Source organism: Plectrocnemia conspersa, unplaced genomic scaffold (genome assembly GCF_051122295.1).
Source record: "Plectrocnemia conspersa isolate PC_06_02 unplaced genomic scaffold, ASM5112229v1 ptg000001l, whole genome shotgun sequence".
Classification (NCBI taxonomy): Eukaryota; Metazoa; Arthropoda; class Insecta; order Trichoptera; family Polycentropodidae; genus Plectrocnemia; species Plectrocnemia conspersa.
The window spans coordinates 3,078,360-3,095,929 of NW_028277165.1; the positions used below are offsets into that span (position 1 = coordinate 3,078,360).

Genomic DNA, 17,570 nt, shown 5'->3' on the forward strand with positions numbered 1-17,570 from the left:
AGGATATATGTAAGGTAAAAAAATCATTTCGGAAATCTGAATTGTAGCTTAAATGGCATCTTGGATTTTTTCGTTTTAAGAAGAAATTTTGCTGCGATAGCTAACAAATAATATTTTCGTAAATTTTTATTCTAAACTAATCTCAGAAATTTGTATTCGAGGAGAACATAGGAGAAGAAATAAGGGAGCTAAAAAAATAATTTCGGAATTTTGTACATTTAGGGATGCTGCGAGAGCTAAAAAAATGTCACCTCGGACATATTTGTGCAAGAAGGACAAAGAAGTACAAAAGGACGACAAACTTCCTCAAAAGAAAAAGTCTGAACACCTTATTTTAGACTAAATATATTTTTTTTAATTAATAGCTAGAAACTTACAAAAATATTAAACGCATTACATTATATTATAAATAATCAATAAAATGTAAAGAAACATGATTTTTGAGTATTTTTTAAGAGGAAAAGTATTGAAAATTAGAAATTAAAATCGACAATACAAGACCTACAATGAGACTAATAATAAATTGGCAATCGTTGCTCCGATGAACTTTTCGCTCATTCTGGAGTACCACAGGGATCCATTCTGGGTCCTCTGCTGTTTTTGCTCCTCATCAGCGACAAAGGAAAGTCGCAATCGCGACCTTCATTCTTGAGCGTCGCGGTCAGGCGTTAGCTATTACAAAAATTAAATCAAATAAAAATTATTTGATTTAATTTTCTTCTCTTGTACAAAAATTAAATCAAATAAAAATTAATAGTTTATTCTATCAATAGTATAAACATTTTTTTTCTTATTTTAAAATTAACTTTGATTTTTTTTTATCTACCAAAAAACATGTTTACTATTTACCAGTTCTGTGACGTCAGTCACGACGCGCGGCTGCGGTTATCGCCGCTCCGTCTAATTTACAAATTTGTTATTCAATAACCATTGTTTACGACTTTTAATCATCATTTACTAAATATAGAACATTCTATTTACTACAAACATATTTTTTGGTTGAGATTGATCAAGATAAATAGTTAAAACAACGTGAAACGTTTCCTCAACAAGAACTGTCAAATAAAGGTAAGATTCGATTAATCTAACATTATAATTGCCATATAATAATAACTTGGAACATGCATATTAATACCTCATACTCTTTATTTGTATTTATGATTTGTATAGGCTGAATGTTGCGATAAAAACATTGGGTATTACACTGAATGTAGTTTGACAGCTCGGTCATGTTGTGCTACGTTCAGTGTTGCCCGTGCGGAAAAATTAAATCACCCCTCTGTTAAAAGATTCCCTTTGTATATCGTTTAATTTTAACCAAATATTTTTGTGTTAGTGTCATAAAATAAATTAAAAAATTAAAACACTAACAAACAACATATTCAAATTAAAATCATTGTTTAATTTATATTTTTTAAATTTACTTGTTTTTTTGTCTTGCCCCAAATTTTTTAGAACCAGTTTTTAATGTATCAATGTATTTTTTTATGACATTATATTCTTATTATCATAATTCATGCGAATAAACCTGTAATTAGTTCTAGAGAGCCATTATTGCTTTCTTTACATACATAGATTGAAAGACAGTTCTTTAGAAAAAGTACTTAAAAAATACCACTACATAGCTTCAAAGCATCAATGAATAATAACATAATATTATAATAATAATTTGTTTGCATTTTAAAAATACATTTTCTTCGCTTTAATTTTGCGTGGATTATAAATAGTAACTATGTATGCAAAATTTGATCAAGGCAAGATATTTTCTTCAGGGTCCTAAAGTGGAACTTAGCAAACATTTTAAAAAATGGCATGTTTTTTAATATTTCGTTGTACTTAATCATGCATGAGCCAAATGCGTTACAACTGGGTAAGTTAATCAGACATAATAAATACTTAACACCAAAACATTTCAATATGGGAATTAGTGATATTTATTTAATTAACTATAAATTATTATGTGTATTATAATTTACGACGAATAAACGTCTTTATGGCATTATTATTAGTCCATTTTTATAAAATAAAAATTTGGGTCTGCTGCCATTGACCGAACTATTGCTTCTGGGCTACAAGTCTAAACTTCACAAATTGAATATATAATTATATCAAGGTGGAAAATAACTATACTTATTTTAATAATTTATAACTATAATTTCTTTAATTTGATACACATTGATATGGTTGTAAAAGGGTTAAAAATACATATTTTTATGTATGCTCATAAGGTACTTAACTTGATTCAGAAATCACAGTCAATAAAAAGGACATAAAATAACTAATAACTGTAAAGCTGAAATTCAAACAAGTCCGTCATTTATATGGGCTATGGCTCCATTGTATTGAAAATAATTAATAAGAATAATAATTATTTTAATAAATTAAATATACTTCACGTAACCTATTTTATTTATGTATTAAATTTGCCTTCAATAGTTTTTATTTTTTTTCAGATGAAAACAAGCCACAAACACAATCGGCCATGAACATGTCAATCCATGTCAACACGCAGTCCGATAATTGGACGTTTCCAGAGGACAGAGCCCAAGTACCCGACTGTTCTAGTCACTCGTTCAATGGTCGTACCATGCTCCAGCAGAAGCGAAAGCGCATCGTCTTGACCATAAAGGAAAAGCTCCAAGTTATCCAACAGATGGAAGAAGGATGTCCCGTAAGTTCCCTCATGTCCAAATACGGAATCAGCAAATCGACGTGCGCGGACATATACAAAAACAAAGACAAAATCTTAAGCTACATCAGCAATATGAACTTCCCTAGCGGCGTGGCCGATAGAAAGTCCATGAAGCCGGCTGCTTACGAAGAATTGGACAAAGTCATGCTCAAATGGTACAACGATCAAACTTCGCGAGGAGTTAGCGTGACGTCAGCTAATTTCACGAAGCAAGCTCAAAATTTCTTCGTATCTCTCGGCATGGAAGGAGAGTTCAACGCTTCGCACGGATGGCTGAAGAGGTTTAAGATTCGCCACGGCATCGGAGACGGAGCCGTCGAGGATAAGGAGATAATTAATTTCATACACGAGCTCCAAAGCGAAAAAGAAAGGCCAAGTCGAGAGCAGAAGAAGGGTGAGTATGAGCATACTAATTGGCCTCGTTTTCGTATTCAGGATATGGCGTGGAAACACAAAGGAGGTTTATGTCTTGTCGATTCGATGACTAAGTTGAGACATTTCCTTTTTAGATGGTTCACGATTTGTATAATACAATACGTGGCATTTGACACGTTTTCGTAAAACTGGTGATGCAATCGATTTGTTTCAAGAAAATCTGACATAATTTCAAAATTATTTATCATTCCAATCCCTGCATCGAGTAAAAAAAAATAAGCAAATACAGCAAATTAATTATTGTATTAAGCAAAAATCATTTCCACGAAGCTTTAACTTATATAATATAACAAGCTTAGTCATTTTCTATCTGATTCATATTGGATGATTATGAAGGTCAGTCCAATAAATTGATATAGTTTTTTTTTCTTTCTATTGTATTTACATCCATAGCCAAAATAGTAAAGTATTACATCTCAATACAATAAAATATAATTAAAAAAATAGCTTGGGATTAAAAATAAACCAGAAATGCCTTTTTAAAACTGTCGTCACCTTTAGTATGACAATAAGCGTTATCTGATTGGTTTCGTATGTTCATTTCATATTCACAAACATTTTTTTTAAATACGTGAATTTCAATAATGCTTTAAAATATGTATTAAATTTAAACTTGGAATCCAGGTGTAAGCCCATATTTCTTAAGATGGTAGCAGAACTTTTCTACGTTTTGTGAATTCTGTTGCTGCGTTGCAATTAGGGTTCTCAATCGAATATTTGAATTATTCACTCGATTTTCAACTATGTGAGTATTCGAATAATTGCTCGAATACTAGTAAAATATTCGTTTATGCTATCTCGAATGAAATTAAAAATATTTTGAGCAATACAATTTTTTCATCCAATATACACGAGTGACAAGTGCCACTATAAAATCAATCAAATCCTTTGTGTGCCTTTAATTTGTTTCGAAATGTGAGACAATGAGACACTTCTTCTCAACAAAAAAATGTTTTACTTCTTCGAAAAACATTTGTGAATAAAATGTTTATCCGGTGTCTACTAGGATCGAAATTCGCAGAATTCTTTTGTTTAACGAAAAAACATAGGTTAAGCCATTGTGGATTTTTAAAAATATATTTTTTTCAATTTGAAAAGACAATCATTGCTGATGTTTGACAAAGGTCTTGTTCTTACGCTGCAGACCTTAAATTATGCTACCCGATATTTCCGGGTTTTATTTTTCTTTACAAATTTTGTTTCACAATCGAGCCTACGTGAAGAGCCACAGATACTCTCGATAATTATAAAGCATTCATCATTTTCTGGAAAACAATTCCGAGACGCCAGACCATATTTCCCGCGTTGTTGCACCACAATGGTTGCATTAATGATCGACGAGCCATTGTCACACCTCTGCACTTCGGCGACTCATTTGCCGTGAACACGAACGAGCCGAACACGGACGGAACGTGACCGTGCAGGGGAGAGAACGAACAATGCGAAATAAGCATGATTCATGTATAAAACACCATAAAGGAGAGACAAGGCGAAACGCTCGGTTCGATACGAGGAGGCAGGCGAACGCACCGAGGCGTTAGCTTCAACCATTCCGGTGACACAATCCAAAGCGGAAACACTCTTTATATTCAGAATGCATCTGTACATAGATTGAAAGCTATCTGTATATTCCTAACAATCTCTACAATAAAGTCAGAAAGCATTATTGTAATATTATTCAATTTCATGCGATTTTTGAGAGTATAAGTTTATTTTAAAAGTTAAAATTTAATCATATTAATTTACATTTATATTACTGATATATTATATCAATATTAAACCATTTTTGCTTTCGCTTTTTTCTTAAAATATATTTCTTGTGTATATTTGAATAGAATAGGAGAAAGCGATGAGTCATTATCGCGATTGTTTAACTTTTTCGTTGGTCATCTTCCAAGCCTTTTCTACAGACATTTAGAAACCACTGAAAAACGAACCATAAACATCACGTTCATAACACCATAACCAATTTTTATCGCTTTATTTGTTTTCAAGAGTGTGCATATAGGGTTTAAACGTAATTCATTGGTACTGACTCTTCATTTTATCGCAGTGGTTCCCAATTTATATTTACGAAATTCGCAGCGAAATCAAAAATATTTAATAACACGTAAAATTTATTTTAAATAATTGTGTTGACAGTATGATGGTAAAAAATTGAAATTTTTCTCTAAGAAAATTGTTTTTTTTTAATTTTACCAAGGTTTTGTCACTTTTTAAAGTCCAAGTTTTCCCTCTATGTTGGTTGTATTTTCATTTAAGGTGTTACCATTTATTTTGGGGGTATTCTATTATCAAGGGGCGACAGAATTTAATATTTATTTTTAATTACAATACAATCCATATTACCTATGGTTCAATTATAACTTTACTTTTTTTTACAAAAAACGATATTATTCTTAATGTGAACTCTAAGCTTGTTTTTCGATATCAGTGCATCAATATTTGGTTATTTTAAAGATGCTCGTCTAAAAACATTGTTCTGATTTTAGTTTTTCTATGTTTCATACAGTTAAAAACAAACGTATTATACAAAAAATACGATATGAACAAGCAGGGGTTTTGTCACGTGACGCGGTGGAACGGCGTTCCGGCACCTTTTTTTGCGGTATTTTTACTGTTTCAAAAGCAATTGATTGACAATCTGCGGAACATTTTATTTCTTTATTTTTACGTAAATATAACGCCATTGTTCTCTTTTTCCATGCTAAAATGCTTTCATAAAAATGAAAGAAAATTACGGTTACTTCTCAACCGCCGATCCCACTAAAAAAAGTTCCAAAGCAATAACAGAAATGACAAAAAAAATATGGTTGTCATTACAATTTTTTCCAGGAGGAGGGGGGAAAATTGGACTGTTAGTGATCGTTTTTCTTATAATATTTCGATTTCATTAAATTTCAGGCAGAAACACTCTTTTAAGTAAAATATAAATTTGTATTGACATATCATAGTGTGATCCACTTATTCAACAGTATATTGCTATTTATTTTTTGATGTCAAAAATAAAATTTGGAGCTCTTGCCTAATAAATCCATTATTTTCTATATCATCTCTACATTTATTAATTATTTCACGAAATCATTTAAATTTAAGATTTATCTGTAGATCTCAAAATTTAATTTGAGTAAAAATGCGATACTGTTGAGTACACATCCACTAGGTTATAGACAGGACAAATTTTATTGTCTGTCGGTTATAACTAATCAACAGATCAAAGACCGTTTGTTTTTTGTTTTTATTTTTGACCGTCAATCAATAGTTTTCAAAAAAAATGTTTTTGACTTTTTAAATCAAATTTAAATGGCGAAAGATCAAAGACTTTTAAATAGAAATTTCTAAATGGGTACAATAAATCGGATTAAGGATAAATAGATCTACTTTTAATGAAAAAATATACTACGAATATGTTTATGTATTAGGCGTAAAACTACTGAACACATTATCTGTGAATATTTGCTTAACATTTGATAAAGAAATAAATGTGAAAAGTTCTTATATTGAGCACATGCAGTCGAATACCTGTCAAAAAACCGTCATGCACCGAATGCATCTAACAAACATGAAATGGACCAATCGATACACGAGCTATTCTGTTTGGATTGATAAAGAGCTTTGCTCTTTGTTGAGAGTAAAATAATTTTATATTTATATATCAATGTGAGGATTGATACAGCGAAAAATGTCTCCAAGTAACTGCGAAATCCAGAGAGCTAATTTATCTGGGAGTGCTTCTTATATTCCGCAAAGGAATGTATCCACTTCGTCGTAATTTTTTTTTAAATTAGTGACGATTGGTATTGTATATGAATAATAATTTGCAGAAAATGTTCTATATCCTGTACAATACAAAGTACAGTCAGGAATGACGCACGACCGCTCATTGCTGTTTATTCGCATGTTTTCGAGCACCATCTGCAGTAAATTTATGAATGAATGACAATGTCGGCCCTGGGGCCAATTGAAACGATCCATCCGAAAGATATGTGACACATGTGATTTGAGTGTAATTGAACGCGAATCGACCTTACTGCGAATCGCATTACAGAATGATGAAACACCACAATTTCCAATATAACGTTACGGCGAGGTTGTCTATAGCTTGCCTAGCAACCTGAAATTATTTACTATTTTCTAACGATATACCAAGGGCATTGTTAGTGTATTTTGCGATGCAGGGGGTCTTCAGTGTCCGAGAGACCTCCAACGTCAAAAGTATCGATTCGTACGTAATTTAGTTGCATCGTATTGTGTTATTTATGTATCAATAGGTAGACTTTTAACGCATAAACTGTTACAGCCTTAACGGATTACAACGTGTAGGCTTAAAACCGAGATTTAATAGTTGTTTGGAAATGAACTCGCATTAACCACAATGAGATAAAACTGTAGGCACATATATTTATTGCCGGTACTCTCGATTATCCAAGTGTGGATTATCCGTGCTATGTATACTTTTTTAATTTTATTTTTTAAATCATCTAAAAAGTGTATTAGTCATGTATTGCCTAAATTTAATAATGAAATTTAATATTGAAAGGAGTAATGATAATTACGTCGAACGTATATACGCATCTTGTATTTTAGAGCAAATTAGTTGTTTCACTCATGAGTAATGACGAAATGGATAGACCTCAAAGTGACTCTGTTAAATGAAATGGAGTATAGTGCATAATATTTCTTTTAACATATAATATCAATGTAATATGCATATAATATTTAAAGCATGTAGCTTCTGGAATACTTTTCGTCATCAAAAGACAATCCTTGATCGTTTCAAAGGGTCCGCTGGTTTAACTCATCTCAACCGTGTTAATAAGGAGATTCGGGGTTATTTTTAAGATATCTTGGCAAACATTAAGATTTCTACCTCAAAGACTCAATGGATATCTGAGTTTCTGCGGTATATCTAAGCTGCAGCTATTTGACGCAGTACTGATTTTTAAATTGTCTGAAATTTTTTAATGTCCGACTTAACGACACAGCCCCAAATTTGAATTCCATAAATCCATATAGGTTTTAAAATTTATGTATATAACATAAGCTTGTTGACAGTTTTAACATACTATATAATATTGATATTTTACTATTTAACCCTTTCACCGCGGCTGATATATATAATTTTTAATATGTGTGGGAGCACCCAATTTATGCCATAAGTTATTCAAATATTATTTCAATAAATTAAAGTATTTTTCATTGGGCACCATTTAGGTGCCCAATGTATACTGGTGATTTTATTGCTGACTTCTATATGTGTCATCCACGGTCAAAGGGTTAATATTTATAATATGCTTATTTTATTAAAGTCAATAAAATGTATTTTGGACCCCAGTTTTAGAGTGAGATTTGAAAATGTTTTTTCATACAGAAAATATTGTCTGGAGTCCCACAAGACAGTGTTCATGGACCTACTTTATATATATTGTACACTACAGATAATAAGGCTTTTGCTGATGATACTATAATCATGGCAACGAATTTTAGCATGAAGAACTGGTCCAAAATATATAATTATTAAAGTGTAAGAGATTCTGAATTTTTAATTTATGGCCGTATGCTGAAGAGCGCTGGTCTAGACCAGACCTCTTCAAAATACGGCCCGCGAGCACATACTTTTTATTTTTTTTACACTTCACTCAATTTTAATTCACTAGTAAAAGACTAATACAAATTGATCACTTACCGCTGACATCAAACTGTTGGGTTTTCTTGACACTGAAAAATATATTTACACTTTAATAACTTCTTTAAAAAATATAAACACAAAATTATACATATTTATTAATTTAAATTAAATAAAGACCATCGTAACCTAACAGATTACCCCAATGTGTCACAATGGTAAAAAACAATTATTGTATTTTTTCAATACACAAATAAATATATAATTAAAACAATACATATAAAATATCAAATTTAAATGCTACGAACCGGACCAGCTCCTCATAGCTGACATTAAACAGGTCAATGTTCAATACCAGCGTATTAAGGATCCGATAGGCGATTCGGCAAGACACGATTTTATTGCTTTTGACGTGAATTTTTACCTTCTGAGAAGCGTTTTTGCGCTCTCCTATTGACCAAAATAATTTGATCAACCCTTTTATATTACAAGTCCATAATAATATAGGTAAGGATATCTATCATATTTTTAAAACATAGTGTAATATCGAAATGCAGTTAAACTATGGAGCAATACGTGATATGCGATGTCTGTCTGTACTTATTCGTCAGCTTATTTTTCCCTGAGAGATGAGTTGGCTTAGTTTTTATTTTGGACTTAACCTTATGAAAGTTCTAAAACTATAATTAGTTTTAGAATGTTTCATTAGGTAGGGTTTGGGTTTGAACAGCAAATGGACGTTTCGCAACTGTCAAATTAAGTTTCTTATATATAATCAGAAGCCTATTAAACATACATTTTATAGTTCATTATAAAAAAAGGCCAACAAATTTTATTAATTCTGTCCCAGTTCATACCCAAAGATATTGAATTACTTCAAATCCATATATTTTAATGCAGATTGTAGACTATATTGTAGAGGGAAAATGTCACATATTGTATAAACACATCAATCACTTTCGCACCGATTCGTATTCCTGTCGTCCCGTCCGTGTGAATTATGATTTCCAGTTATAATAACATTATAGAGTGTTGCAAATGCGTGGCTATTATGGACAGGGAGCCTGGATAAACGGGAGAGCATCAAAGAGCTCCACTCCGTGAAATTTCCTCAGGGGGATGGGCGGCTGTTTTTTTCCGCTTTGAAATTGTGATAAGTAATGTATATTAAAGTTGAATGAGTAAAAAGGAAACGATGAAAGCTTTGATGTTTGCTCGTTTGAATCTGCTAGGATTTCGCTGAGTCGTTACGGCGGCGATAAATTTTCATGAAAGAGGGTCATTCAAGCGGCTGTGAATGTGTGTATGTGTTATTCAAGCTATAACTATACAGAGAATACCGGTTATCGCGAAAACGTTGGAAAGAAGTGAATATTTTAGATTTATCGTCCCAGTGATTATATTGTTGTCCAAATAAACTCTCTATGTAACATTTTGTATTCCAAATGTATCTGATTTCACACACCAGTCATCATTTGGAAATATTTTACAAAGGGAATCCATAAAAGTGTATGTTTTATGTAGTTTGCACAACACATATAAATAAAACGTTTATTTCAATACTAAATAGAATTTACAAACATATTAATATGTACACTATTTGTTACTGGTTTATAACCATTTTTAAGTTATTAGCTACAATATTTGTTGCTATAATATTAGTGGTTATAATTAGGTGAAAAAAATCTATAATATAAAATAAAAAACAATGGCTTAAGTTGAAATGCTTTGGAATTTTCTGCTTACATTTATTAGGCTGTTTCTATCGTAGTATCTGATACATGATATTAGTGAGGCGAAATATGTTTACAGTATTTTCTGATATGAAAATGATAATGTTATTTACTTGTTACTAATTGTTAGCTAATATAAAGTTTTTTAAGATTAGTATAAAATTTTTAATTAATATTATTACATATTTATTTTCAATGCAAATTAGAAAAATATAGTATTACACGTGTTACGCCACACCTAGCAATCATAATTTTTTTATACACAATCCAAAAAGATAACGCTTATTATCGTTGTGTTGGAAATACGCATGCATGCACATATATACAGTTTTCCGCGAATTTGTTTACACCCATAAGAGAGCGTTATCAATACTTAATCCGCGCTGGCTTGAAAGCAGGGTGACCATACGTTGGAAATTGAATTAAAAGTTATAATATAAGTAAAAAAGAGGACTGCAAACCGTTTTTATGATCAATTAGTAAGGAAAATCTTTTATCTGCTAAGAATAGTTTGTGAAGATGCAAAATTTTAAATTATATACTAGAGCTCTAATATATTTTTCACGTTATTTTCGCTTCAACTGTAGTGTTTTTATTCATATTTTTATTAAAATGCTTTAATTTTTATCTGACCAATTTAACCATTAAACAAGTGCTCCAAATTTCGATTCGCATTATACAATACGTACATCAAAGTCAACTTTTTTGTGCATACAACACAAATAAAAAAAAGGAAACCGATTAGTAAACCGCCGAAGGAATAATTGATGATCGCTTTTGTGCTTCGTCCGCCAACCGCAGTAAGTTATTAGAGTGAATTAGTTCAATTCGTGAGTCCGGTTCCCCATGGGTCCGTTTGCGGGTCTCGCGGGTCATTCCGCCGCCGGCCTCTAATCTGAGAGGGACTCTAAAGATTTATTTGACCAGCTGTGTCCGTTTGAAAACTTAATACGACTTCCAAAACCTTAAAAGCGAATTTATTATACGTGTTGTACTACCGGCGTGAAGCCCATCTGCTTCCAACTTGAACGATCGCTAATGAACGTAGAAGCGTTCATTATAGCATTTTTCAACCGTTAAAATTAAACGTATAAGAAATGAAACACCTGTATAGAAATCTTAATAAGAACATGTCATAGTTAATCTCTTTTACAATTGTTTTTATAATGCTATTTTTATTTGTTTTAGACAAGAAGGATAATAAAATAAAACGCAAGATAGAAGCAACCAGTACTGTGTCAATTTCTTCATCGAGGATCAACGAGATTGATATAGTAGAACCTATTATGATCAAATCTGAAAATACCGATGTAGATAATATTACTTTTGTGGACGTAGGTGCAAACAACGATGAAGAAAGCGAAGAACAAGATGAAGACGAAGATGGCAATTTCTTTTCTAGTTTGCTCCCTCACGTCAAAAAGCTCCCTTTGAAGAAGAAACTATACTTCAGAATGAAAGTCCAAGATTTACTCTATAAAACTATGTATGATGAAAATTTAGAATAATTTATTATCATTGTTGTGATTTATTATGTAACATATTACCTTTATTTAAGTATAAATATTACATATATCTAATCAATATATTTTATTTTTGCCATTGAACTTAATAAATAAATAAATATTGATTGAAATTATTTATTTTATGTAACATCTAAGTAAATTATGAATTATGAAGAAAAATACGTGGGAGGTCTTCGTGTCAGTAGATTAATCTATACTAACTATTGAATGAGGTTTTAACTCCATACTATTTTTTTTCATAAATTTTATACCTAACCGCTAGTTTTGAAGCAGATGCATTTTGAGGGAATGTAAGACTTCTTGGAACAAGGATTATGGGTAAGATGAAATACATATATCAAGACAAATATTTAAAAGTATCCTGATATTTTTTTATGCTCCAAATTTTTTTCTTCAGATAATATATTATGTAATAATATTTTAATAAAATTAGACCAAATTTAATGAAAGCCAAAATATGACTCAATTCAATCATACATCAAAGTTAGTTAACTATTGTTTATATTATATTAGTAAGGGAGTTTATTTATTAAAATTATTGTGTCCCAACAAATTACCCCAATGCTTAAAGATGGTAAAAAATATATTGTATTATTATTATTTTTTTATTAATAACCCATGACAAATCTTGTCGAAGGTCATCTTAAACTTCGTATATACGATGTCTATTTGAATTTTCGCATCGAGAGATTTTGTCACCGATTTGGTGAAAGACAGGTTAGTATCAGTGAATATATGAAGAAATTTTTACAATTGCCTTTTGATCTATGATAAACTATATTTTCAATTGCTTGTACATCGCGATTTATCATTTACAAATATAATGAAAAGATAGCGATTTCAATATACATATATATGGGGATCTTATTCTTGAAATTCGTGCAGTAATTACCGTAAGCACGGGCGTCTTTCTGGCTACGAAGTCACACCCTTTAAGATGAGAAAATCCGAAAGTGGTGACCCCGACGTGATATGAACACGCAAATTTAAACACCTTAAATTGTTGATAAACCAAGGAAACTGCTGCCTGTCTCAACACCACTACGACATACACCACACTGCCGCTGCTACAAATACACATTCCGCCTGAAAAATCACGATCTTTTTTATACATACAAGAAATAAAAGGAACAGAACAATGCCTTCAAAAGCACCCACTTTCTAGATAGTACTTTCGCGATAAACATTATTATTCAAAGGGACAGATTGTAGTTTTTTGACGCGGCTCTGTTTGTGTTAAAATTTATTTGCAAATTATTGTTGACTTTATTGCTTTTTGAACGTTTAAAAAATATTAGACATATCAACAAATGTAAATTAGTAGCAGTAAATAAGGAAGAACTAAAGAAATAACGAAAAATCCACAACAGCAACAACTGAATTATATTAATATAATGTTTTTATGGTCGCAGTGCAGTGGTAACGCCGATACGATTTTATTGCTTTTGACGTGAATTTTTGCCTTCTGGGAAGAGATAATTGTTTTATGCGCTCTCCTATTGGTCTAAATTCTGATTGAATATACTTTGATCAGCCCTCTTATATTAGAAGTTCATAGAAATATTGGTAAGGATAGCCATCATATTTTCAAAAAATAGTGTAATATCGAAATGCAGACAAACTATTGAGCAATATGCTATTCGGACCCTCTTTTATTTTAAGGTGTGAACATTTTGTATGTGTGTTCAAAAAGCAATGTAACAGAGCTCTGTGTTGCATCTATATGTAACTATAGTCACATCAGGAGACCGCAGACGTGATGAACATGCAACTGATCTACACCAGAAACATCAGTGGATGGTCCAGAGAGTATCACGAAAATACGACGACAATCTCAGGTACTCCGTCAGCACACAAATACAACTATACACGCCAGCAAAGACTTCCGCTTTCGTTAAATGAGACTATTAAAATAAACTGCTATCTTTTTTTGCCTCTAAATTCGTAAAATTAAAACGATTCTTATACTGACGTACATGACCATAACCTATTCTACTGTTAAATGTAAAAATAGTGACGAGCTAGTCAAATGTTTAAAATAGTTAAATAGTGCTGCTGAATCTTTAGCTGTTTAAACTAATAAGATTATACAAAAGATAAAAATATTAAATTTAATTGCATATCCAAATTTTCGCTATTGGTTTAGTCATTGATTGTAGACAAAACAAAAAAACTCCTCGTTTATAAGCGCAAAGCACTGCACATTCGTCAGCAACTGTTATTAAGAACTTCCAGCAAATACTATCGACTTGGGATACACGAGAGTTTATCGAGCATTGACCGAAGAAGCAGCCGCTTCCCCCTTCACACATCAACCTGGTGAAATCCAGTGCTCAATCCAGATCTATGATGACGTTTGGATTCTACGAGAGCGATTTACATACATAATTCAAAATCGTTATTATTATTTATATGATATTATAAAAAACTTACACAAAAATAAATATATAAAATACATAAAATCCTTAGCTTGTCAACCTTTTTTTATGAAGATTATTATTAGATCAGTTTAAAGTAATCGACTCTCTTATATTAAAGAGTTACCATACTTATTTTACTTTAACCTAATTGAACCTGATTTTTCTGTTGCAAACTCTATTTTATCAACAGTTTGACGAAAGCGATCGATTCACAATCCACCAAAAATAAAATAAGTCTACTAGTCTAGTACGCAAGATCAAGATTACCAGTGCAAGATTGTATCCTTCTGCAAGCATAATTACCATTCTTTGTTCCGTTACGTAAGCACGACAGGAAGCCTAGAAAGAAAATAAAAATCAACAGTAACTATCAAGTGGAGCTGGACTGTGTAGATTAGGATCGACACACAAAGACTTTGCGGTCTTTTGTCTAAAGGCAATTACTAGACATCACGCTGCCGTGCCGGTGAGATGGCATCTTGTGTTGTGTTATCCTAATCTCGCTTTTGTGATAGCCATATAGCACATGTGACATTATTCATGTCGTGAGGGATAAAAAATGACCATCTGAGACATCCTGGCGTGTCCTTTCCGCATCTAGGATAACGTAATAGCTGTAAAAGGAACATTCGATAAACATCCTCCTTTGTTTTTAGACTGACACAACATGGCTCCGAATATCCAAATATATAATATTATCTTTCATCTCGCCTCTATTTTTTTTCTTTATTAACAATTTTGGTGCCTCGGGCTTAATTCGCCTAATGGTTTCAGTAGACCTGGTTCTATCGTGATCCTGACGTCTCCCCTCATATTTTATCGCTAAGCATTAATTAATTAAACGAACAAAGTTGAACGTGTACGGAGAGCGAGAGCGAGAGAATTAATTATGAAATCTTAAATCATGGATTTAAGAAACGGAAGGAAAAAAATATGCCGTTTCATCTCTCGGATCACCTGTCAAAAATAACATTTTCCAAAAAGTAATTAAACGCAGGGTCAGAGTATATTAATTTAGTTCTATCTCTCTCACTAATCTTTCGACGAAACTCAATGTCATAATTCTCATTTAATAATATTGCTTAATATAATATGTTAAGCTTTTTATACAAAATGTATATTTATTTAAAACAATATATATAACATATAAAATGTAATCCTTTTCATGTACAATATTAATATAATTCATAAATATTCATATTTAGAAAATATAAATACAAATCCCATAAAATATTCAATTCAATTTTGGAATAGACTCAACGCGAGTAGAATTTCAGATAGTCTAATCTTCACATTAACCGTTTCATAAATAACAGTTATCAACACTTGACATGTTCAAAAAGTTCAACGATCTTTAACGCCCATCAAAACGATTTTATTCCTATTTTTCTAGTCTTTTATATTTACTTTTAGAATATCTTTCGAGACAAAAATACAAAAAATATATATACTTAAATATATGTATTATACATAACACATATTTAGAGTTAAATGAATCAATAACAAATTATAATATGTAATTACAGTTACCAGAATTAAGAATATTAAATTAAAAATACAACTACCAATATTTTAAAAATACCTAGAATCATACTGAGATGACTTGAAAACGCAAGACAAAGGCGCAGCATAAATGTGAGAAAAACATAGCACTAATCATAATTTTACTTATGGCACATTTTACAAACACTTTCCTATTAATATCAACCTACACTTTTTTAATTTGATTGAAAATAGTGTTGTAATAATTTATATTAAACTGTAATATATACTAGTTCAGGTTTTGATTACAAAGAGGTGTGACGTTGCAGCCAAATAGACGCCAGTTTATTAATTAGATAGAATTCTTTGTCTTTAATATTCGTAAAAGAATTGATAATTATGTAATGTGAATTTTTTTATTGTTGTTCAAGTGGTCGTTATGGTGCCCACTAAATTGTGACTAATGACGCAAGTTGTTAAAAACCATGTATACAACGTAATTAGAGCAAATTTAAAATTTTTGGAAAATTTTCAAAAAGTTACTTAAGAGCATAACTTATACTAAATATATATATATAAACATATTGTACTTGTGTTCTAAAGCTCTAATATAAGCCATTGATTTAGTTAATTCATACTGGTGATAAATTTTTAAGCGAATTTCGGAATTGAATACTAATTAATTTAAACTTTAGTTGATCATGGTATTGAGAAACCTTTTTATTCGATAGCTTTTTCTCACTTTTTTTATGAATTATATGTGTTTAAACCCATTGAAGTCAAAATAAATCATGAGCCGTATCCCATGACTGACATTTTAAAGAGCATTATGTCTACAGCCACTTTAATAAGTTTGCATGTTTCATAGAATGTTTTCTCTACTTTAGAGGCAATTTCTGTTGATTCTCAACTCTGTTAATATTACTAGTGACAGGAACAATTAGATTAAAATTAAAAAAAAACAAATCCTTGTCCTGTGTATATTTAAACTAGTTTTAAAATATTTTTTCTGTCATCTAAAATAAAGCAAGCAAAATAATTTAGAGCATATTTTTTTATACCCTGTTGTAAGGCATTGGGCTAACGACTGTCATATTGCAACAGAAAATAAAAAAATGATTGAATACCACACGTATTCGTTTACGCCAGATGTTAAAAACAATTAATTTGCGACACCCCAAGTGTGAAAAACTAAGGGTAACTACATGGCACATGACACCGCAATACCGCAAGGGATTTTAAAATTCATATTTATAATTATAATATTATGTTTAATCAGTAAATTAAATCAAAAGTGAGTTTGGCATCAAATAATACATTAAAAAAAACAGATTTATTTTTTATAAGTATTTCAATATTTTGAAAGTGAAAAATTTACCTAATTATAAAGAACAATTTTTGTTTTGAAAAAATTATCTACTATTTTTGTTTATTTATAACAGCAATGATTAAAATAACTAATAGCCAACAAAAAAATGTAATTGCAGAAATTATTTATATTTCCGAGTTAATAGTACAGTTACGGATTTTCTCAATGGTAGCCATTGTTTTTTTCTTAATATCTTAAATTTAATTCAAAAATGTTTAATATTAAGTAAGTGTGTAGATTTTCTAAATATTTTTTCATTCTATGCAATTTTGATATAAATTACATAA

General features: G+C 30.9%; 1 protein-coding gene and 1 long non-coding RNA gene across 4 annotated transcripts in view; one reads left to right on the top strand and one right to left on the bottom strand.

The window, feature by feature from the left end:
- LOC148238455 (uncharacterized) overlaps window positions 1-17,570 on the bottom strand; it is a 516,616-nt gene that overhangs the window by 204,973 nt on the left and 294,073 nt on the right. For all 3 annotated transcript variants that reach the window (XR_015811667.1, XR_015811666.1, XR_015811662.1), the window contains one exon: window positions 8,814-8,845. This is a non-coding gene — a long non-coding RNA (uncharacterized LOC148238455). The remainder of the gene's footprint in view (window positions 1-8,813; window positions 8,846-17,570) is intronic.
- On the top strand, window positions 848-12,116 carry LOC148238457 (uncharacterized). The gene is made up of 3 exons (XM_088199912.1): window positions 848-1,068; window positions 2,454-3,086; window positions 11,675-12,116. The coding sequence occupies exons 2-3, from the start codon at window positions 2,483-2,485 to the stop codon at window positions 11,992-11,994; spliced, it is 924 nt and encodes a 307-aa protein (XP_088056038.1). The 5' UTR covers window positions 848-1,068; window positions 2,454-2,482; the 3' UTR covers window positions 11,995-12,116.